The sequence below is a fragment of the Silurus aristotelis genome (genome assembly GCF_946808225.1).
Source record: "Silurus aristotelis genome assembly, chromosome: 12".
NCBI lineage: Eukaryota > Metazoa > Chordata > Actinopteri > Siluriformes > Siluridae > Silurus > Silurus aristotelis.
In genome coordinates, this window is record NC_139585.1 from 17,390,957 (window position 1) to 17,415,579 (window position 24,623).

The window sequence follows — 24,623 nt, forward strand, 5'->3', positions numbered from 1 at the left end:
GAAAACCCAGTCATTTAAAAATAAAATATAGAGAGATTTAGGAAGGTTTTTGTGTTTGAAAAATTATTTTCAAAATTGATGCACTTATTTTCTGCAAATGCATAAAATATAAATGTATGATTTTTGTGTGTTGCTGCTAATGCAACATGCATTTTAAATTGTAGGGTAGATTCATTCATAACATAAAGATTTTTTTTTGCACAGAATGCAACAAAATTGCAGATGAAAGTGAGAACATATATTGTATTACATGTCATAGGGTTATGGGCCAGCAGGGTTGTAGAAACTGAGGATGAGGAGCAAAACCAGAAATTAAGAACGGGTAATTGGTTATTCATCTGGGAAATTATCTGTGTCCAGTATTTCAGGGAGCACTTATTTTTAACAAAGCTGATAGTAGATTGATTTGTCTCCTTTAAATACCTTGAAAGACTATATTTACATACAAATTGCCAGGTCCAACAGCAAGTGTAGGCAAACACAACAATCAAATATCAAATATACATTTGTAAAAAAAAAAAATACATGTGGTCATATTCAGAGGTGGGAAGTAATGAAGTACAAATACTTAGTTACTGTACTTAAGTAGATTTTTAAGTAGATTTGTCAGTAATTTACTTCAATATTTATTTTTCAGACAACTGTTTACTTTTGCTCATTAAATTTTTACACAAATATCTGTACTTTCTACTTCTTACATTTTTAAAACAGGTTTTATTTCTTTTTTGTAGTTGTCATCTATTTGACATTTTTTCTTCTCACTGTGTGCCGTTTTCAACCCATCAACCTATTTCCTGCCATTGGTTATCACACACCACAGATGTAGGTTAGTTTATGAAGCTAACAATGAGCAGGGCAGAAGGCAACAAGATGTCTGGGGCAAGCGTGGATGAGACAGAGGGAGTCAGTGATGTAAACATGACTGAGAACAGAGACATCCCTGACCACCTGATCATCATCATCTTTTCTCTGCTTGTGTTCTATATGGTAGTTTTTTAGCCTGGATACATTTATAAGATAACAAAATTGGAAATTCGTTTTGTATTAATATATTTATTAGGACTGTAAAAATTATGCAAATACATTTTTACAACACTATTTTTTTTATTAATGCACGATTAATGCAATTTAATGCAGATTAATTATTATTATTTCAATCTCTACTTCTACTTAAGTGAAGGATGTGTGTACTTTTGCCACCTCTGGTCATATGTGAATTAAAGACACTGTAACTGAGTCAGTAAACATGCATATCTATTGCCTAATATTGGTATTTTACCTTCAACTGTCTGCTTCTTGCACATTAAACTGAATATTATTTTAGAATTGCCTATATTATCCCTAATCCATCCAAGAAATAGGAAAGTTGAAAATCTTTACATATCAAGAACAGGAACATCATGGATGAGATGATCAAGCACCTTACAGTGCAAATTTTAAGTTAATGTAGCAGAAAAGGCAAGTTAATTTGCCATAAACAAACACAACAAAAACAGATTTACTTTACATATGTTTACACTGTCCTGCAAAAAAAACTATATATATATATATATATATATATATATATATATATATATATATATATATATATATATATATATATATATACAGTGAGGAAAATAAGTATTTGAACACCCTGCTATTTTGCAAGTTCTCCCACTTAGAAATCATGGAGGGGTCTGAAATTGTCATCGTAGGTGCATGTCCACTGTGAGAGACATAATCTAAAAAAAAATCCAGAAATCACAATAAATAATTTTTTAACTATTTATTTGTATGATACAGCTGCAAATAAGTATTTGAACACCTGTCTATTAGCTAGAATTCTGACCCCCAAAGACCTGTTAGTCTGCCTTTAAAATGTCCACCTCCTCTACATTTATTATCCTAGATTAGATGCACCTGTTTGAGGTTGTTAGCTGCATAAAGACACCTGTCCACCCCATACAATCAGTAAGAATCCAACTACTAACATGGCCAAGACCAAAGAGCTGTCCAAAGACACTAGAGACAAAATTGTACACCTCCACAAGGCTGGAAAGGGCTACGGGGAAATTGCCAAGCAGCTTGGTGAAAAAAGGTCCACTTTTGGAGCAATCATTAGAAAATGGAAGAAGCTAAACATGACTGTCAATCTCCCTCGGACTGGGGCTCCATGCAAGATCTCACCTCGTGGGGTCTCAATGATCCTAAGGAAGGTGAGAAATCAGCCCAGAACTACATGGGAGGAGCTGGTCAATGACCTGAAAAGACCGTTTCCAAGGTTACTGTTGGTAATACACTAAGACGTCATGGTTTGAAATTATGCATGGCACGGAAGGTTCCCCTGCTTAAACCAGCACATGTCCAGGCACGTATTAAGTTTGCCAATGACCATTTGGATGATCCAGAGGAGTCATGGGAGAAAGTCATTTGAGCAGAGGAGACCAAAATTGAACTTTTGGGTCATAATTCCACTAAACGTGTTTGGAGGAAGAAGAATGATGAGTACCATCCCAAGAACACCATCCCTACTGTGAAGCATGGGGGTGGTAGCATCATGCTTTGGGGTGTTTTTCTGCACATGGGACAGGGCGACTGCACTGTATTAAGGAGAGGATGACCGGGGCCATGTTTTGCGAGATTTTGGGGAACAACCTCCTTCCCTCAGTTAGAGCATTGAAGATGGGTCGAGGCTGGGTCTTCCAACATGACAATGACCCGAAGCACACAGCCAGGATAACCAAGGAGTGGCTCTGTAAGAAGCATATCAAGGTTCTGGCATGGCCTAGCCAGTCTCCGGTTCAAACCCAATAGAGAATCTTCGGAGGGAGCTCAAACTCCGTGTTTCTCAGCGACAGGCCAGAAACCTGACTGATCTAGAGAAGATCTGTGTGGAGGAGTGGGCCAAAATCCCTCCTGCAGTGTGTGCAAACCTGGTGAAAAACTACAGGAAACATTTGACCTCTGTAATTGCAAACAAAGGCTACTGTACCGAATATTAACATTGACTTTCTCAGGTGTTCAAATACTTATTTGCAGCTGTATCATACAAATAAATAGTTTAAAAATCATACATTGTGATTTCTGGATTTTTTTTTTTTTAGATTATGTCTCACAGTGGACATGCACCTACGATGACAATTTCAGACCCCTCCATGATTTCTAAGTGGGAGAACTTGCAAAATAGCAGGGTGTTCAAATACTTATTTTCCTCACTGTATATATATATATATATATATATATATATATATATATATATATATATATATATATATATATATATATATATATATATATATATATATATATATATACATACTAAATAACAATGTATCTAATTTGCATAAATTATTACAACTGTCTGACCAAAGGAAAAAAGGTCTCCTGAATATTTATGTATTCAATTAGTATAGAAAGCTATTAGACTTAATGTCAATTTGAGACTAATTGATTTTTATCTGATACATGTAAAATAGTCATAGACTGTGAAAGTCAATATTTTACAGATGCAATTTGAAAACCTTATTAGGCTAAATTCTTACCAATTTTTTATATATGCAGATTGAAATTAAATTTTATCTTAACATTATCCATTTATGTATAGGTAGATACTTGTGATTGAGCTATGCTTTTTTTATGACAGATATAACTTTATTGTCATTGCATAGTATAGGAACACAGCAATAAAATGCAGTTTGGCATCTACCAAAAGTGCAAATAGTAGCAATTGTGCTACTGTGCTAATGTGTAAACATATGTAAAGTAAATAAATATAAAGGTTATAGCAGAGATGTGTGGAAATTGTTTAAAAGTACAGTACAAGTAAATGGTTCAAAGGCTTTTGTGCCCTTTTCTGTTTATGGTTCCCAGAATTAAAGTTCATTGTGGTAAAATTAACAGTTCACAAATATTTCTGAGAACGTTTATGCCTTTTTCTCTCATTATACACTTCCTGCCGAAGGCATTTTATGGATAAGGCCTATTCTATTGCTTGTACAATATACTGAAGACATTTGGGTTTGAGAGTAAAATATGAATATTTAACTATAGATCACATTGTTAGATTTTATTTCCTTGTATTTACATGTAGATGAGATAAACATCTTACATCATGGTACCTTTGGAAGTAGAATCTTTCTTTTTGTTTAATAAAGTTATAGGAACAGATTAAAGTAAATAATACTTAATATTTGGTTGCATATTCCTTGATGGCACCAAGCAGGTCACCCACTATAATCATCAAAATGCTCCACTCTTCTTTAGAATTTTGGAGGGGACTGATATTTGCATGTGGTAAATAAACTTTAGGAAGCCATCTGCAGTGTAGCTATTTAGTGTAGTCAGTTATATAGTTATTTGTACTTCTGGTTAGATGCTAAATAATAGTTAGATGATCTAAATGATTAAAGTTAATCTAATCTAGTTTATTTTAAGTACCACAATTCATCGGTTATTAAACTTAGACTACCATGAGAAACCAAAAGTAGTTAAAAATTATTAATACTCTTCTCTAGTTTGCACAAGATAAATTACAAAGTTAAATCATCATAGAAGCTTTTTCCTTCTATTAGATAACTTGCTAGTTTTTGAAGAGTTCTTATGTCCCAGTCTAGGGTTGGGCCGCACAGCATGATTAAAGGCATATAAGGTGGATGTGGGTGTATCTGGTATTATGAATGATAAAGAATGAAACACAAACACTGGGGTATCTTAAAAACGTAGGTATATTGGAATATATACAGTACAGCACCAGGATAAACTTCAGGGTGGACCCCTACCCTCCCCAAAAAAAGACAAACCATTTCCCAAACTGCATGACAAAAAACAGGGAAGAAACCCACACCCAACACAAATGACAACCACACCATTACTACCGGTGAACACAACACTTACGGTATATTCATATATTTACAACTGGTATAATACTGTACAGTGAGATGTATGTATTTCTGCTCAAAAACCGGAACTACATAAGTACTACATATTTTTTGTGTTTAGAAAACTGCAAAAGTTACAACAATTTTCTGCACCCAGCAAATACAAAATGGTTTTGTATTTTAAACATCTATTTTAAATGATAACAGGATTACTGGTCATCTCTGCTTACCATGACCTTCCATTCCTGGATATATTTTTATTATTAGTGTGTAAGAATGCACACACTAATAATAAGAGAGAGAGAGGTTACAATTAAGTGAAAGGAATAAGCTACAGTAATTGTGGTCTAGTGGTTAGGATGCGGCGCTCTCAACGCTGTGGCCCAGGTTCGATCCCCGGTCAGGGAACCAACCCCAGTCACTAGGGTTGCACAAGCCTTAGTGCCTGGATAAATGGGGAGGGTTGCGTTAGGAAGGGCATCCAGCGTAAAAACATGCGCCAAATCAAACATACGGATGATCCGCTGTGGCGGAAGCCGAAAGAAAGATTAATTGTCTATTGTGGGTGGATATACCACACCTAGTTACATTTCAAAAAGGAGGGGTTCAATAAACAGATTAGTTATGAAGTGGGAAGAGATGCTTTCTGAAAAGACATATGCAATGTGGCTACAAAGTTTTAGATTTTAAGGTGTTATGTGGCATGTGTATTATTTATTGGTCACTTATAATCTCAGCATTATACAAAATAAATCAAAATTATCTGGTGAATGTGATGAATCAGATCTTTGGGTTTTACATTATTTTTAATTAAAATGTAAATATCAAGTGACAAACCTGATAACATGGTGAGCTCAGATAATCATCTACATTCTAAAGGTACTGTGGAATGCAACAAGACGTCATTCCTGTCTAAAATTCGGTTAAAAGGTCAGGCTGAATGTTAATCAATGATGTTAAAATGTGTGTTGAGGATGAGATGAAACCCTCAGTGGATTCCTTTTCTTGTTTTTAAACTGAAGCTAAAATTTGAAGAGGCATGGAAGACGGCTGATTATGATGGTTTCCAGGCATATCAGAAAGACTGCCATTAGTGTATACACCTTTAAGCACTAAATGACTACGTAACAATATTTAGTGTAACAAAAAATATTAATAAGTTTAGCAGTTCTATGTATCTGACTGTATCTTGCTTCATCACATGCATAGGTAATATGAAATACTTATAGATACAGTGGAAATAAAAGTGTACACACCTTTAAAAACCAAGATAAATCATGTAAAATCATTAAATTATGATTTCCATTTGAATATGGAAAATGATTTGACATAGTTTATCTTCATTTCGTTTGGTACATCACAAAAAAAGCCTATCATTTACACAAGGGTGTGAAAGAGTTTTATATCTTCTCTCTCTCTCTCTCTCTCTCTCTCTCTCTCTCTCTCTCTCTCTCTCTCTCTCTCTCTCTCACACACACACACACACACACACACACACACACACACAGAGACACAAACTCTCTCTTCCACCTTATTTGCATGATCATTACAAAGCATTTTCTACTTTTCTATAAGCCACAGAGGCAGAAACACAGATGTTGAAATGAAAATAGGAGAAGAAGGAATACATCTGACATTTGATTACATTTTTTTATTTAACTGATTAACCAATTGCCAGAAAGGCAAAATCACAATACTATTATTGAGTGCCATTGATTGTTCGTATCAATTCAAAGCAATTCTGTTTTGTAAAAGTGGACATTACTACAAAAAAAGCAGACAAAACTTTGAGAACTTTTCATTAACAGAACATAGAGTCATGAAAATGACATAAAAAATTAAAAGCAGTAAAGTGCAACAAAATAAAGTGAATAGAGAAAGTGACTAAGCATACAACATGGAATACAGTATATCTGTACAGTAGCAGAGAAGCGAATTTAAGATGAGAGGAAGGAAGTGAACACTCAGAGAAACATCCTTTGATGATATTTTCAAACACTCTGTGAGTTGCTTGCATTGCTATAGCGGTATCGCAAACAGAAAAGTCAGCCTGGTACCTGAGGGGCCTGTCTGTCAAGCGTGACCTTTACCGACTGAAGAGACATGCAAATGACCAGACATCCACTGTATTGATTTCATTATTATTGTGAGCTGGTCTGGAAATGCATTGATCCACTGAGAAAACTCATGGCTTTCCATCTTTTTTTAATCACTCATTCTCCAAACAAAATAGAACCCATAATATTGACTGGTCCCACAAACAGAAGCCTTTAGGGAAAAGGCATTTGTTTAGGTTCCACTCTAAATGTTGGTCTGCTTCACAGTGGCTTGTATTAGTTTTTTTTACATAACTAGAAATACTGCCTGTCACACTGTCAAACTAATGTGTTGTGAAAGATACAAACTGGTGTTTAGAGTATCACAGTTCTATAGTAATAGTTTTCAAAAATGAGTTAGTTAGTTAGTTACTTAGTTAGTAGCATATTTATAAATTAACATGTATGAGCTTTTAATTTGTGCACATACCCATCATGCAATAGGCATCCCTTAATGCTTAGCTTAATCTTTTGTATTGTGTGTGTGTGTGTGTGTGTGTGTGTGTGTGTGTGTGTGTGTGTGTGTGTGTGTGTGTGTGTGTCAGAAAGAGAGAGAGACATTAACACTTGTCTATCTTATTCATCATTTAAATTTTATATATAGTTATTTTTTTTCAACCTCCATGTTTTATAATGAAATGCATGGCAATAATTTTGTGAATGCCTGACCATCACACCCATAAATAACTTCTCAAACCTTTGCCACAACACTGAAAGCGCATTATTGTATAGAGTCTTTGAATGCTGTGCCTATACAATTTCCCCATCACTGTAATTTGCCTTCAGAGGCCCTTACATCTTCCAGCAGTTCAATGCCTCTGTGCACAAACCGAGTTGCATGAAGGCAGTGTTTGCCAATAAAAAATAAAATATACTTCTAGAGATTAAACAATTTATCCACAGTTCAGTCCCATTTATTATTGTTACTGAACATTATTGTTACTGTGAAATTGCAGCACTAGACTACATTCAAATTTGTTTTCCCCTCCTTTTCATATACTGTAAATGTTATATACATTTTTGAAAGAAAAAAAAACTTTCACAAAAACATTATGTTGTCATTTTAGCTGTACAGAGACACCTCTTTAAATTCCTCTGTGCCCAGGGATCATCATTTTAATTCTATATGAGTAATTGTTTCTTCTGCATGGTCTCATGAAACATGTCCACATATTTACCAGGCTCCATCCTCACTACTCTATCGGACAAAATGCAGATGACTATCAGCTTACATAACAAATACCTCTGAGAAACTATACTCTCAATGGCATACCTTGCATAACTGCTCAGTGACAAGACCTAAGCTGTATATAATTAGTTTTTTTTCTTTTTCTTTCTTTTTCTTTATTTATTTTTTATTATTATTATTATTTATTTATTTTATTTTATTTTATTTTATTTTTTTTGGGGGGGGGGTAGGTTTTACCCCTAGGGTGTGTATAAAAATATATTATATTATATATTATTATTAACTTTTTTTCATAATTTTTTGTTATACCATACTTTTAATATACATATACTTTATACTTAATGTTTACATATTAGACAAAAGCATTACACTACATGTCGTACTCTGTATAAATGTGACAAATTTGTAAAAAAAATCTGTATAAATATGTGACAAATAAAATTTGAATTTGACATTTATTTTGCAAGGTTTTTTATATTATCAAAGTAAATCATATACCACAGAATCAAAATTATTAATTTTGTTGTTCTGAATAACAACAGATTCTGACAGATTAGAGACAAAATCTCTGCTACTAGCACATTTAGATATGAAATGGCTTTACAGTTGAGTCTCTACAGGATTCTGAACTGTGTTTACTCATATTTTCATATTCATATTTTTCCCTCATGTCGTGTATGAGAAAACCTCTCCCCTGGTACAAACAGGAAGCACCTTGAAGTATAAGAAAAACCTGCAAGTGACTGCTGGAACGGGTCTTTTAATCTATGGACCTACACTGAAGAGGCAGACAAAGTTTCCATTGGCTATACAAATGGGTTGAGATCTTATGACTTTGAAAACCGTAAAACATAATTTACATAATTACTTCTCAAACTATTTACCCAGCTTTTGTGCCCTGTGCGTGTGTGCTATTCTCAACAAGACCTGGCCTACAAGGATGAAAATATTTTGTTATAGGATAATTAAACAGAAAACATTGCAGTGATTTTCAGTGATCCTTTTTTCTAAGTGGACAAGTGACAGCAGTAGTATGACAGCGTCCCTGGTTTTTCTTCTTTATCCTTCTGTAAATTGTGTAATGTACATTTTTATAATTTTATATTATACGAAACACGGTAGAGCAAATTTTTTTATTGCAGGTTATAGCAGATATTTTACAATTACATAATTAAAATAATATTCATTACAGTGGAAATAAATATATACAGACGGTGATGCCTGTTTGGCTTGTTTTCCCTCAAAATTGTGCGGTACTTCTGCCACTTAGTGGCCATTTTCATTACTGCACTACAAGTATCCAAGTCTTACAAACGGTTATTTTACACCTAGTCACATTCACCTTTTGTTCAAGGAAAGTTCTTGTGTTAAACAAAAAGAAAGGTTTATTACAGCTATATAACATTTTGCTTTCCATTAATTATTAAAAATAAAAATAGTTATCCTTTACTTTTACTTGAGATACAAAATTACACCAATTTGACAAAAACCGTAACCAATAAATCAGTTACAGGTAGTCGTCGACTTACGACCACAATTGGGACCAACAAATCGGTCGTAACACGATTTGGTTGGCGTAGGACACTCGTAACACGATGAAATTTTACACACGTACTGTAAAATTATGCCGGAAGTTTAAAAAAAGTTGTAAAAAAATAACGGCTAGCGATGGTGGTCGTAAAGTCGAATGGTCGTAAGTTGCATAGGTTGTAAGTCGACGACTACCTGTAATAGGTCAACCAAAGTAAATTCAAGTATACACTAAATAAAGGAGCCATTTAGTCACTGCCAACAAGTTCACATGTAGAATCCGACATAGATGTAAAATATGAAGTTGAAAGCTGTATATGTAAAAAACATTTTTTGTATTCTGTCATTTCCTGTATTAGAAAAAACAAAATTAGCTAAACCTATAAAACACTTTACCCGAAGCACCAACACATAAACGAAACAGTGGTGCTAATGAAAGAACACTTGTAGAATTTAAAAAAAGTCACAAAGTTGAGAATTCATCAGTAAATCAATTTTTTTTTACAGACTGTAAATGTACAATTATTCCAGAAGAAAATAACAAAACAAAGTGGAAAGGCTGCAATAAATCAACTGAATTCATAAGCATATGTGCCTTACAACAATTGGGACATACAGATGAGTGACAAGTAAATGAAGATAACTTTCATTGATTTTGATCAGGAGACAATTTAAAAAATGAGTGTGTCTATGATGTAACATATGCTTTCCCACCTACAAAAAAGATCATAAATAATGTAAGTTCCCTGTTTGTGTACTGTGATATTTGGTGTCAGTTTAAAAGTAGTCCCGCTTTCCAAATAGCACATTCTACAGACTTTTTTATTATTATTAAATGTTAATCATTTTATTCAATTCTTTAAATGTCTATCTATCTATCTATCTATCTATCTATCTATCTATCTATCTATCTATCTATCTATCTATCTATCTATCTATCTATCTATCTATCTATCTATTCAATAAAATTATAGATATATAAAAATTTGATTTCCCAAAGCTTACAGTCTAAAAAATCAGCACATAAATTGCATGTTTTTTTTTTAATCACATATATTAGGTAATAGTAAATAGTCTTTTAGTTTCAGACACTGTATCATACACGATGTCATACACTCAGTCAAGTGTCAAAAACATTCAGAATAATTTTAAAAGGCAACAGTAGTCATGAAGCCAGAATCACTTCCTCCACATGAATTTTGGAATCACATTGCTCAAGCTCGTGTGACTTTCAGATGTTACTGCAGATCGAATAAAACGCAACACAAAGGCAGACATTTGATATCCAAGAGGAATACACAACAGGCCCTAACAGCAGAAGTATTATTCAACTGTTATTTCTATAAACATTAACATATTTAAGCATTACAAATCAAACTTATTATTATTATTTAGACCTTAATGAAAAGTGATCACTGCAGTCAAAGCTTGTTTTGTAAATATTTGCAAGCTAGTGGTTTATGGCTATGAGCCAAAATGGAAGTATTTATTAGTCAGATAAATTATTCAATTATCTGTTTTATTACTGTGTTTAATAAGCCTTAAAAACTCAATTATTCATCTGTTGTTGAATTGAATTGACCTGTTGCTTCCTGAACTTAGCAGTTTATATTAAATGTACTTTGAGACAAATGTGATTTTTTTTTTTTTTTACATTTCAGCTCTGAGAATTCCTAATTTGTTAGCTACATAAGTCTGTTTTGCCAAAACCATATTGCCTGTATTTAAATGTAGCAGATAATGTGATCATATATTGTTATATATTTGCTGATATATTGAGCTTTGTTAAATTGTCATTTTCTGAATTTGAATGACCATGCCACTGTTCCTTACAACAGCGTCTACCTCTGTCCATAGTGTCCATGGAAAGAGTTGTCTGTAGGCGGGGCAATGGTGACGGATTCAATCAGAGGACGCAGTGTTTGTCCAAAAGGCCTGTGGAAAGCAGGTAAACTCTTGTTAAATTGATTGTTTCAGGTTGGCAGACTTTCTGGCATACACAATAAGAAAGTGTTTCAACACTATTATTAAGTCATTAGCTTGAACTATGCTTATTGTCATTCCCTGTAATAAACGTCCGTATTAAAGACTTACGTGGAAAGCACATCAGATGGCAGGTCAGTAATATATGATGGAATTTTTCTTCCTGTTAAAAATTGTGCCATTTCACTGCTGAAAGTGTTGCAGTTGTGTTCGAAAAGGTGGTACGTCTCTGGTCTGTAAAAAAAACAATGATCATGTGTTATATATATATAGTGAGGAAAATAAGTATTTGAACACCCTGCTATTTTGCAAGTTCTCCCACTTAGAAATCATGGAGGGGTCTGAAATTGTCATCGTAGGTGCATGTCCACTGTGAGACATAATCTAAAAAAAAAAATCCAGAAATCACAATGTATGATTTTTTTAACTATTTATTTGTATGATACAGCTGCAAATAAGTATTTGAACACCTGAGAAAGTCAATGTTAATATTTGGTACAGTAGCCTTTGTTTGCAATTACAGAGGTCAAATGTTTCCTGTAGTTTTTCACCAGGTTTGCACACACTGCAGGAGGGATTTTGGCCCACTCCTCCACACAGATCTTCTCTAGATCAGTCAGGTTTCTGGCCTGTCGCTGAGAAACACGGAGTTTGAGCTCCCTCCAAAGATTCTCTATTGGGTTTAGGTCTGGAGACTGGCTAGGCCACGCCAGAACCTTGATATGCTTCTTACAGAGCCACTCCTTGGTTATCCTGGCTGTGCGCTTCGGGTCATTGTCATGTTGGAAGACCCAGCCTCGACCCATCTTCAATGCTCTAACTGAGGGAAGGAGTTTGTTCCCCAAAATCTCGCAATACGTCGCCCCGGTCATCCTCTCCTTAATACAGTGCAGTCGCCCTGTCCCATGTGCAGAAAAACACCCCCAAAGCATGATGCTACCACCCCCATGCTTCACAGTAGGGATGGTGTTCTTGGGATGGTACTCATCATTCTTCTTCCTCCAAACACGTTTAGTGGAATTATGACCCAAAAGTTCTATTTTGGTCTCATCTGACCACATGACTTTCTCCCATAACTCCTCTGGATCATCCAAATGGTCATTGGCAAACTTAAGACGTGCCTGGATATGTGCTGGTTTAAGCAGGGGACCCTTCCGTGCCATGCATGATTTCAAACCATGACGTCTTAGTGTATTACCAACAGTAACCTTGGAAACGGTGGTCCCAGCTCTTTTCAGGTCATTGACCAGCTCCTCCCGTGTAGTTCTGGGCTGATTTCTTACCTTCCTTAGGATCATTGAGACCCCACGAGGTGAGATCTTGCATGGAGCCCCAGTCCGAGGGGGATTGACAGTCATGTTTAGCTTCTTCCATTTTCTAATGATGGCTCCAACAGTGGACCTTTTTTCACCAAGCTGCTTGGCAATTTCCCCGTAGCCCTTTCCAGCCTTGTGGAGGTGTACAATTTTGTCTCTAGTGTCTTTGGACAGCTCTTTGGTCTTGGCCATGTTAGTAGTTGGATTCTTACTGATTGTATGGGGTGGACAGGTGTCTTTATGCAGCTAACGACCTCAAACAGGTGCATCTAAACATAGACATTTTAAACATCTAGACATTTTAAAGGCAGACTAACAGGTCTTTGAGGGTCAGAATTCTAGCTGATAGACAGGTGTTCAAATACTTATTTGCAGCTGTATCATACAAATAAATAGTTTAAAAATCATATATTGTGATTTCTGGATTTTTTTTTTTAGATTATGTCTCTCACAGTGGACATGCACCTACGATGACAATTTCAGACCCCTCCATGATTTCTAAGTGGGAGAACTTGCAAAATAGCAGGGTGTTCAAATACTTATTTTCCTCACTGTATATATATATATATATATATATATATATATATATATATATATATATATATATATATATATATATATATACACACACACACACACACACACACACACACACACACATATATATATATATATGTGTGTGTGTGTGTGTGTGTGTGTGTGTGTGTGTGTGTGTGTGTGTGTGTGTGTGTGTGTGTGTGTAATTTGCTTCTGTGCTTATTCATCATGTGGAGCATGCTATGAAAAGGAAAACCAAATGAATTTACCTGTATGTGGACTCTTGCAGGGATGAAAGATATTCTGTATATAAGTCTTTGGGAACTTCTGTGTTTCCCAAATCCACTATGGCATCAGGCTCTCCTAACAGTGTAGCACCCTAAAACAATGAACAATACACGACTGCTCATGTCCTTCACAACACATGACTCAGCTCTTTTGGTATGCTGTTGCATTCTAGCTGTGTTGCCTACTGATCGGATAACTAACTCCTTCATATTTCTGTAAAAACAAACAAGAAACAGCACTGAAGAGTATTAAACAGGTCTTACCGGTGGGCAGTTTGTTATACCCTGTCCCCCAAAGAAATACTCTGCTCCATGGATTACCACCGATGTGTGCCTAGGTTTAAATAGCACATGTTTCAGTCATGGATTTTATGCCACAACTATTTTATTATTTTTTTTTTATTAGAAGCAAGATCAGAGGAAAATTCAAATATGACATTCGAATACTTACCAAACTCCTTCGAGTTGTTTACCTGTCAATCAAAAATAAATGTTTGATGGCTTAATAAGTAAAGAATATTTGTTCCCCTGCTAACTCATAGACTTTAGCGAGAATCTTGCTGGAAATCACAAGTTACTCACCCAAGAGCAAAGGACTCAGCTGACGAGCAAGTCCCTTTGACAGGTCATAAACATAGAGCTTCACATTGTAGGTCTCCCCCATCATTCACCACCACTAGGAATATAGTTCCTAACTAAAACGGTTTAAAACTACACTGAATTGGTCACAATACCATAAAGCAGAAGAACCGGACTACAACACAAGAAGATGACTGAGCTATTTACATCAGGAAATAGAAATTGACTCGTTTACGTATTCCACACCACTAGATGGCAATATGACACACAAACGTTCCTAAAAGAGACATTTCGTGCAATATTTTACTTATAATTACTTATTAATGTGTCTAACAAATGTCATTTATTATTATTATTATTATTATTATTATTACCTTGTGTGTATTTAAGAGATTATTCTTATTTAAGGTAAATATTTCTGCGTTAGTTTGGTTAGATTTATATTTCTGTTTATTCCAAACACTTCCGCCTGCACAGACCACGCCCTCCTGCACTTTGATTGGTGGGAGTGATTCTGTCTCTATTTTGATTGGATTATTGCACTGTCACTCAAATTGTACATTTTTGGACCACGCATCTTGCGCGGTCTTTTTTCTGCTGCTAAGACCATCAGTATCACCCTACATTTCTAGCAACAAGAAAAGTCTGGGTTTTATAAACATTTAGATAAAGTCCTACTTAGGTTATATTGAGTGAAAGAAAAGGATGGCTGATTGGTCAGACTACCGTAACGATGACGAGGAAGTTGAGGAAGAAGAAGAACTTGCTGGTGTGCACCTCTGTCCTTACTACACCTTATCAACTACACCTTATCAACCAGAATGTATAAGCAACGCAAATTTACTTTTTTTTAAAAAGCTTTTTAATGTGCAATATGTTCTGTTAATTTTTCTACTAGGAGAATACAAGAGCAGTGGGCGTGACAGCCTGGTGTTTCTAGTGGATGCCTCTAAAGAGATGTTCGTTAAGGGTGAAGATGGTGAATCTTCTAACTTTGACATGACAATGCAGGTATGCAAACATAAAACTCCTGATTAAGAAAAGAGTGATGGCCGGGGACAGTTTTACACCACCGATTTCTATTTGTCTTTTTTTTTTTAGTGTGTGCGGAGTGTGTACAACAATAAAATCATAAGTAGTGACAGAGACCTGGTTGCATTGGTGTTTTATGGAACTAAGAAAAGCAAGAACCCCAGAAACTCTTTCAAAAATGTCTACGTTTACCATGATCTGGATTCTCCTGGTAGGCAACAGACTTTGTGGTTGTATATTGTTGTCAGAGTTGTCCATTTATAACCAACCTGATTGTTCTCTCAGGTGCTCGGCGTGTGCAGGATATCGATAACCTGAGAGGTGATAAAGGGTCTAGGTTGGCTGCAGAGACCATGGGCAGTGGAGAAACGTCACTCGGAGATGCTTTGTGGTGCTGTTCAAACTTATATAGTGACATTAAGCTACGGCTGTCTCACAAGCGTCTCATGATTTTCACCTGCAGTGATAACCCTCATGGAGGAGAAAGAACTCGAGACAGACAGGCCTGTACTAAAGCTGATGATCTTAAAGAGACAGGTGAAAATGCGAACTGTTAACCTGTGGAAAGCTTGTATAGCTGTTGTTTAACCTGATCATGATATCAATTTTTCTCTCTTCCCTCAGGAGTGGTTATAGACTTAATGCACCTTTTCAAGCCAGGAGGGTTTGATGTATCCCTGTTCTTCTGTGACATCGTAAGCCCACCGCACGATGAGAGTGAGCTTGGACTGCAGTGTGAACCTAGTGGGAAACTTGAGGAATTACAGAAGCGGGTCAGTGCTCGAGAGATGCCAAAAAGAGCTCAGAGTAGGTAAGTGAATACACTTAAGTAGTTAGAAAATTTGGATAAAAAAAAAAAAAAACTCAAATGTTTGCAGTTTGATTATTGTTCATCGTTGTTCTTTGAAACAAATGACAAAGGAGTAAAATGGTCTAGAATCAAAAAGTATTAATATTTAAATGAATATTTCCATTCTGTAGCCACCATCAACATTTTAACATTCAACATAAAAAAAAAAGTTAAAGCTTATGATTTGTAGTTAATTTATACAATAACAGGTACATGAGGATCATTGCAAATGAAAGCCGAAGCTACATACAGCCTATATATTCCCCAAACTCTGCTTCCTTCGCTAAATTTTCTGTGTAATAATGTTTTACACCCCCTTTTTTTTCCCCTCTTAGAATGATTTTTTCTCTGGGGGATGATATGAATGTGGCAGTCGGTGTGTATGTTTTGGTCAGAACAGCCACAAAACCTTCTTCTGTAAAGTTGTACAGAGATACCAACGAGCCAGTTCACACCAAGACTCGTCTCTTCCACACCCAGAATGGAAGCCTGCTTCTGCCCAGTGATACCAAGAGAGCCCAGGTAACTGTACAAAGTTTTTGTTATTTATTTTTTTATTCATCTGTTCTGCATAAACCCATAGTAACAAGCTTTAATAGATTAATTTGATTTGATCGATCGATTGATCTTTGTCATTGCATTGTACAGGTACACAGCAACGAAATTCAGTTTGGCATCTACCAGAAGTGCAAAAAGTAGCAATAGTGCAGATAAATATGTAGCATATTTATAGCATGTGATATATATGTAAGCATATGTACAGTGAATAATGTACATGTTCTATTTGTTTTATTAAGGTTTATGGAAACAAGCAAATTGTAATGGAAAAGGATGAAGTGGAGGAGATAAAAAAATGTGATGATCCAGGTCTGGTTCTGATTGGGTTTAAGCCAATGGATCGTTTGAAATTACACCATCATATACGGCCTGCATTGTTCATATATCCGGAGGAGGAGCAAGTCATAGGCAAGGCTTTATTCGATTTTTTTCCTGTACAGTTTTGACTTAAACCCGAATGCTTGTTTTTTTAACATGATGGCATGTCTTTTATCTCTCAAAAACGCATTATTCATAATACTCTTCCAGGGAGTTCCTGTGTATTCACAGCTCTGCTGAAAAGATGCAGTGAAAGAAATGTGTTTGCATTGTGCAAATTCACTGCGCGCCGTAACACTCCACCTCGCTTTGTGGCATTGTTACCACAGAGAGAAGTGCTGGATGACAGTCATGTTCAAGCTGCACCTCCAGGTACCACCTGTTGTGTTATAGTAAAATATTCACTATAATGAATATGTATTTTTATTGTATTATCTTTATTGTAAATCTGTAGAACTGTCAAGATATGAACCCTAAACACATGTATTTTATCATACAGGCTTTCATGCTATTTTCTTACCCTATGCGGATGATATACGGACCCTGGATTTGCCTGAGTGTCCAACAGCCACTGATGAACAAGTTGACAAAATGAAAGAAATTGTGCACAAACTTCGTTTTAAATACAGGTATTGTTTTTATGTTTGCCATTTCAGGTAATGTGTACAAATGAAAATGACAGAAAATTTTTAATTTTATGTATACAGGAGTGATGCATTTGAAAATCCAGTCCTGCAACAGCATTATAGGAATCTGGAAGCCCTAGCTTTAGACCTTATGGCACCCGAAGCCATTGAGGACTTTACAAGTAAGAGTTTTTATTTTCTTTAAGTTATAACCATGTTTGGGTCATTGACGTGTTACCATGAATTATTTGACTCCTGCTGTATAACCTATGGCCAAATGTTTGTCGACATCTGAACATCATGACCATGTGTGTTTTTTAACATCCCATTACAAATGAAGTCGCTGACTTTGGTGGTTTGTCCATATAACCACAAGAGCACATGGGTATTAAATAGGGAAGTGGGCACTGATGATAGGTGAGAAAGTCTGGGATAAAATCAGAGTTCCAGTTCATCCTAAAAGGGTTCAGTGTGGTTGAGGCCAGTGAAGGAAAATTGGAATAATGAAACAAAAAGACATCCAGTACAACTGTGTGCTTCCTGCTTCTTTATCAAGTGTACATTTAAACTTTTTGCCATCTTTTTTTTATTTATTTTTTTTATCACCAGTGCCTAAGATGAAAATGATGGATGATCGGCTTGGTCCTTTAGTACAGGAATTCAAAGATTTGGTCTATCCATCGGACTACAACCCTGAAGGCAAACCCTCAGCCAAACGCAAAACAGGTCAGGGGGGCCTTGAAATAACACATTTTTTTGAAGTGCTTTAGCTTTACCAGTCACTGTTACAGCTGCCGAAGACATGCTTCTGTTTTTTTTAACAGCTGCGGCTGGGGATGGTGCTGAAAAGAAGCCAAAAGTTGAGATTTCAGAAGATGAGCTGCGAGCCCATGTTTCTAAAGGAACTTTGGGCAAGCTGACAGTACCTGTGCTAAAAGATGCCTGCAAACAATTCAAAGTACGAACCACAGGCACCAAGAAACAGGAGCTCATAGACGCTCTGACTGCACAGCTCTCTACATAAATTGAGACAGTAAACAGCTTAAGATTTATAAGATGCAGTGCCTAGTGCTAAAACCTGATATATAATAAAGTTAAAGTGTGTTTAATAAAGAGCGGTTTTGCCATTGATGTTTAGTTGGTGAAGGAACAGTTACTATACTATAAATGCTTCTACAGCAATTTAATCATCACTTAATGTTGAGTTGTTTTTTAAGCGCTTTGTAAAACAGAAACAACAAAAAAATAAATAAACCTTGAAACAATTTGGATTAAAACTTTTTTGAACTGTTTTTTTTTTCTTCAGGACAATTGTCTCTATTTATAATTCAATACATTACAATATCAAATTGGATTAGTATCTAGGGAGAGTTTTGCATGTTCTCCAGATTCACAGATTTCTTTTTACAATACAAACCAAGCATGTAAAAGGATTAGTGGATGGGGGCTGATGATAAATTTAGAGTTTGCCATCGTGGATGATGCTTAAGAAGGTTTCTAATACGTTATGACAATTTATATAGATCACGACTTGAGAGACATTAAATGCAGTTTGACTTGTGTTGAAACGAGAGTATGATTCAGTATTATTGTTTCAGGCAAAGAACATATGAAGATAAACGACTAATTCCAATACAGCTTGACATATCAAATTTGTATGCAGCCTTTTTTTATACTTTATTAACCAGGGTCAGGTGTGTATTCACTTATAGCATTGCGTTTTTTTTATTCACTCTGTTAACACATTAAAATCGGAATACAAGTCTAAAATCTTTCAATTAAATTAAATGCAAAATGGTGTATTGACATTTTTGACATGGTGTATCACCATATTTGTCTAAAATGGATCAATACAAATAAATTATTTATATGTAGAATTTGGAGAGATTCGGGTTTTAAAGTCAAACTTTGCGGGGGCGGGGCTACAGTTCACAAGGTGCTGATGACGTAGGGCGGAGCAAGCAGGAGAAAGCCAATGACGTCTCGCGCATGCTCAGGTTGGAGTAGAGCGCTATAAGGAAAAGTGCGAGAAACAAAGAAATAAACAACCTCAGGAAAAGAGATTAAAACGTCAGGTTGGGAGCAGGCGGAAAGCTCCGGGTCTACGCTGTTGTGTACCGAATGCGATGTCCGGTGAGGAGAATTCATTAAGTGGTTTTCTTTTTTTTGCCGTTTTATGCAATAAATAAAATCAAACGGGTAGCATGTAAGCTAGCTGGAGTAACGCTATGGCAAAATGATTAGAGAGGGATGGATGTTTTAGACAGTCACTATAATCCGTGACAGTCCCGGTTAAAATCCTGGATTGATTAGTTCCTGAATGTCTGAAGTTTTAAAAGAGCTTTCTTCCTTTTTTCCTGCCAGGTATGCAGGAAGTTTTGGGCCACTCTATCCAAAGTAGAGAAGGTTAACCCTGTAACCAGACATGAACTGTTTAAATGGACTGCAATAAATCAATCTTAATAGAGAACAACATTCTGTTTCTTACAGTAGAGAAGAAAGAGGTTTAAAGAAATATTATATGTTGCTTTCTTGCCATTCAGTTTAAGGACTTGATCTTGAAAATGTTTCAACAAATGCTTAATCTTTATTTCTTTTTCATGAAGTCATACACGTGAGATCTACATGACTTCCACGAGTTCAGGAGTTTCACTTGGTCGCCCGAGTGTGTGTTCTCCTGGATGTTTTGCACCATCTGATCAGAGCTAAAAATGGAAAGAACTGCTTCGTGTTAGAGAACACTTGGGTCTACAGCACGTCTACATGCGAGATCCAGGTCTCGAACACTGAAAGGAGATGCCAAAGCTGATTTCAAGAACATTTTACAGTTTGGTTGTCTGCTGATACTTTCTCTATCATCAATCATACATTAAACTGGCTTCAGTTTTCTCATTGTAGCCACCTTCCCCTCCCCTTGCCATTCACCACAAGCGTCTGAGTGGTTGTCATAGAAATGACAACAGTGACCGAGTAGCAGAGCATCAGGGATGGGGAGCACACCGTGTTCTGGTAAGGGGAGGGGGGGAGGTAGTTTTCAGGAGTTAGGCTGTATGCCATGGAAGGTGAGCAAGCAGAAAGGTGAAGCTGCTGGAGATGGATGTACCACTGAATCGTATGAAGCTTTAAATGCCAGAGTTGTCTCTCCTCCTCAACAACCTCCTGCCATCTACCATGAGAAGCAACACAGAGAGTTATGTGCTCTGCATGCACTAAATAATGTCTTCCAGGATGGTGCTGCCTTTAGTCGAGAGGCACTTCAAGAAATCTACCAGAGGTTTGTGAATTTTCCATCTTGCACTGTTTTTAATCCAGGTGATCGAGCTTTAAATACCTTGCCTCGATTGCCTTGACAGATACTTAAGATTACCATACCTGTTATGAGATCACTGTTTAGTACACCACCAAGCAGAAGCAAGAATAGTTTACATTCTGTTATCAGGCAGAATCACAAATATGTATCATGATGATGTCCTTTTTGACAGTTCTTTGTCATACATTTCAGGCTGTCCCCGAGCACATTGGTAACCCCTCACAAGAAAAGCATGCTAGGTAACGGCAACTATGATGTAAATGTCATCATGGCTGCTTTACAGACTCATGGGTATGAAGCTGTTTGGTGGGACAAAAGAAGGTACTTGTTTTGTCTGAGATCAAATTTAATGCGCAGTTTGCTACTCGTCTGCGTCTTTAGGTCATTGTGTGGAATTTTTTCTTTATCTTAGAGATGTAAGCAGTATTGCACTGCCAAACGTGACGGGCTTCATTTTAAATGTGCCGTCCAACCTTCGTTGGGGTCCTCTGCGTCTGCCACTAAAACGCCAGCATTGGATTGGAGTGAGGGAGGTGGGCGGAGTCTACTATAACTTGGACTCAAAACTACGCAATCCCCATCCCATTGGAACAGCTGATGAGCTCAGGTAATCTGAAACAACCTAAAATGATTAAACGACAAGTGTTTGTAATTATATTCAATTTATCTGGTATATTTCAAGGAGTATAGGTTGTAGGTGTTTTTTTATTTGCAACACTATAACAAATCCATAATATTGGCGAGAAGTGCATTATGAAGTAAATGCAGGAGAAGAACATCAGTATATTAGCAGCATTATTATTGCCCATGTAAAAGTTTTAGCACAGTCAAATAAAATAGTGGTGTAATAAAAGTAAGGGACAACACTTCATATTAAGTGAGCTATTCAGTTTTGTAACGGTGCAGAAAAGTCCCACAGATAAAAAAAAGAAAAGTTTTAGTTTTGTTTCTCAGCTTATATGGCCAACTGGCTGGAAATCATGTTGCAACATTATTTTTTTTTATGATGTTGCAGGAAGTTCTTGCGTCACCAGCTTCGAGGAAAGAACTGTGAACTGCTGTTGGTTGTGCTGGAGGAGGTGGAGGTCCATCAGACCTGGAGGACTGATAACTTCTGATAGTTTTCATGGATTGTTCAGCTCGTGCTCAGGAGGGAATGTAAGATTCAATCAGGGAATATATAAGAGCATATGGAGTCGTACTCAATGAGTCACAAAAGCACACTGGCAAGACATTTTGTTTACACAAAAAAAACAACACACAAAATGCTGGACACAGACTAAAGCAGCAAAGTATATTAACACAGGGATGTCACCAACACACACTATACTGTTCTTTTGCCTATAAGACTTTTGCCATTTGGAATTTGGCAGTGCTTTTTTATGTCTGCCTTTTGTTTAGTTTTTTCATACTGTTTTAAAGACATTCAAAATTCATTACGCCATATATATCTGTATATGTTACACAGTCACTTCTTTGCTCTTCATGTGATTACCCTTCTGTCCTCTTATGCATACAAAAGAAACATGAAGCATCCTTACGTAATGGTAATCGGTTTGTGGTGCATGTAATGGATAGGAAGCATCTAAGCAGCACAGTGTGGCAAAGTAATAACTGGATTTTTCATGTTAATTTCATGTAGGAAAACTGCTACTTTCTGTCTTGCACTACAGCCATGCATCCCACAATAGTTACAACTTTTTCCTTCGCACAGATACAGTTAAAACCTATATGGATAGTAAAATAGCATTTCCAAGTCACATTGCCAACTATTCTGTGCTGTATTTTGAAGAGATATTAAGAATTATTTTATCATAACTTAAAGAAAAGGTCAGAAAGAGAAAAAATATTTCGTTTTTCATGTGCTGGAGTTAAATAGTTGATAGTTTTGTGGGAGGTATTTAAAAGGATGAGAGTGTTGTTTTTGTTGTTGGTTGTCTTTTGTGTTGGTTGAGTAATTAAGCCAATTATGCAGTATAGCAGTAATTTGTTCAAGTCTTTGTATCCTGTTCATTGTGCAGGGGTGGGGGGTGGGGGTCTGTTTATCACAATATTCGAAAGGGAAATTTAAATGTACACCTCAGGTTTTCTTAAAAACTGCACACTCCAATTTTATTTAGTAATCTAGGTATAGAAGCAAGATTTTTTTTTTTTTTTTTTTTTTTGCATTCTGGAAACCTCGCTAGGCCAAGCCCATAAATATTCTGAAGAATATTACTGTTGTACGAGAGGGACATTCCACATTTACATACACAGGGTGCTTTGTTAAACTGTAGAAGTGTTTTTGATTTCTTGCCATGACAATCCTGTTCCCTCATGTCCCTTTTGGGGAAGATGTAGTCACAACGTGATCATGCCATTGTTTTCCATGCAAATGCTTGTAATGGCACTTTATGTATAATCAGATGTATTGTGACATCAATAAAATGGCTTTGTATGTAAACGATTTGCTGTTTGCATATCTGCTGATGTGGTTTATGTAACTTGTGCATCTTTTTGACACTGCCAGGAAAAACTTAGATTGACCTACTAATGTATGTTTTGCAAGGATACAAACTAAGTCTGAGATGTGGAAGGCCAAAAGTCTTACAAAACATTTTTCATACACACAGGCCTGTGGGCTATATATATTATTTTATGTGTGAAAGGAGGCCAGGATTCGTAATCTGAAAATGAACCTACACATGATTTTGCATGTGTTTTGTAATTAAACAGTATAGCAGCTGAAAATGTATTTTCGTTTTAGGAAGTTATATAGACTGATGTGGTCAGTTATTTTTTCCATATTATATTTGTATTGCATTTTTATACTGTGTTGTAAGCTTGATGTTAGAGTGCTTAGACGATTCATTTGTGTTTGCAAAATATGACTCTTTGTTTACAGTTTTGGTCAAATTATCCCAGTTGGTGTAACAATTGAAAAAAGATACTGTTCACTATAATGAAGTCTCAAATCACTTTCCCCATTTACATTTTGCTTACCACAAGCTCTTACATGTGACAACTATGTGTAACTACCGTATTTTTCGGACTATAAGCCGCTAGTTTTTTCCCACGTTTTGAACCCCGCGGCTTAAACAACGAAGCGGCTAATATATTTATTTTTCCTGGGTTTTTCCCAGTTTCACAAGCTTCAAGCCAAAAAACAGAGCGACATAACATTAGACCAATGAAATTTCCGAATAGAAACAAAAAAACGCACCTCACCTGTGTTCTGAGCTGCACGGCATCGGGAGAAAAAACTTCCACCGGTGGTGATTTTTAAACGCACAACGATGCCGAAAGATGAACTCCCGAGAGAAATTGTTGTGAAAGGAACGAGGAAGACAGTGAACAATGACTTACTTGGCTACTGTTTAGATTACAAGCCGTTGTAGCGCGTTGAGTCTAGGTCATGGGAGAGCTCACTAACTCCAGTTGCAACAGAAATCATATAAGCACAGACAGGTTTCCAAAACTCATGGCAACAGCGTTATGGGTTAGTCAAAGAAACTTAGAAATGAGCATCAGAAAATAATGACATATTCCTCGGTCTTGCATACATGCAGTAATA

General features: G+C 36.2%; 3 protein-coding genes across 3 annotated transcripts; 2 read left to right on the top strand and 1 right to left on the bottom strand.

The window, feature by feature from the left end:
• Nucleotides 1-10,707: 10,707 nt before the first annotated feature.
• desi1b (desumoylating isopeptidase 1b) lies at nt 10,708-14,626 on the bottom strand. Its single transcript, XM_083556244.1, has 6 exons — nt 14,380-14,626; nt 14,249-14,270; nt 14,062-14,131; nt 13,780-13,889; nt 11,769-11,891; nt 10,708-11,609 (listed from the first exon to the last, which is right to left on the bottom strand). Exons 1-6 carry the CDS (start codon nt 14,462-14,464, stop codon nt 11,516-11,518), a joined length of 504 nt encoding a protein of 167 aa, XP_083412370.1. The 5' UTR covers nt 14,465-14,626; the 3' UTR covers nt 10,708-11,515.
• Nucleotides 14,627-14,903: 277 nt separating this feature from the next.
• xrcc6 (X-ray repair complementing defective repair in Chinese hamster cells 6) lies at nt 14,904-19,037 on the top strand. The gene is made up of 12 exons (XM_083556219.1): nt 14,904-15,145; nt 15,275-15,387; nt 15,478-15,619; nt 15,694-15,945; nt 16,033-16,219; nt 16,594-16,780; nt 17,056-17,224; nt 17,345-17,506; nt 17,634-17,763; nt 17,842-17,942; nt 18,370-18,486; nt 18,585-19,037. The coding sequence occupies exons 1-12, from the start codon at nt 15,082-15,084 to the stop codon at nt 18,782-18,784; spliced, it is 1,824 nt and encodes a 607-aa protein (XP_083412345.1). The 5' UTR covers nt 14,904-15,081; the 3' UTR covers nt 18,785-19,037.
• A 700-nt stretch (nt 19,038-19,737) lies between these two features.
• Nucleotides 19,738-23,513, top strand: josd1 (Josephin domain containing 1). The gene is made up of 5 exons (XM_083556237.1): nt 19,738-19,893; nt 20,367-21,034; nt 21,263-21,391; nt 21,483-21,677; nt 22,086-23,513. The coding sequence occupies exons 2-5, from the start codon at nt 20,748-20,750 to the stop codon at nt 22,186-22,188; spliced, it is 714 nt and encodes a 237-aa protein (XP_083412363.1). The 5' UTR covers nt 19,738-19,893; nt 20,367-20,747; the 3' UTR covers nt 22,189-23,513.
• The last annotated feature ends 1,110 nt before the right edge of the window (nt 23,514-24,623 follow it).

Coding starts and splice junctions, on each gene's coding strand:
- xrcc6 (XM_083556219.1), top strand. CDS start 15,082: ATGGCTGATTGGTCAGACTACCGTAACGATGACGAGGAAGTTGAGGAA. Junction 15,946..16,032: donor TGATGATCTTAAAGAGACAG/GTGAAAATGCGA, acceptor CTCTTCCCTCAG/GAGTGGTTATAGACTTAATG. Junction 16,781..17,055: donor GTGATACCAAGAGAGCCCAG/GTAACTGTACAA, acceptor TGTTTTATTAAG/GTTTATGGAAACAAGCAAAT.
- josd1 (XM_083556237.1), top strand. CDS start 20,748: ATGGGGAGCACACCGTGTTCTGGTAAGGGGAGGGGGGGAGGTAGTTTT. Junction 21,035..21,262: donor CTTCAAGAAATCTACCAGAG/GTTTGTGAATTT, acceptor CATACATTTCAG/GCTGTCCCCGAGCACATTGG. Junction 21,678..22,085: donor GGAACAGCTGATGAGCTCAG/GTAATCTGAAAC, acceptor ATGATGTTGCAG/GAAGTTCTTGCGTCACCAGC.
- desi1b (XM_083556244.1), bottom strand. CDS start 14,464: ATGATGGGGGAGACCTACAATGTGAAGCTCTATGTTTATGACCTGTCA. Junction 14,271..14,379: donor GCTGAGTCCTTTGCTCTTGG/GTGAGTAACTTG, acceptor TTTGATTGACAG/GTAAACAACTCGAAGGAGTT. Junction 11,892..13,779: donor CTGCAAGAGTCCACATACAG/GTAAATTCATTT, acceptor TTTTTTTTACAG/ACCAGAGACGTACCACCTTT.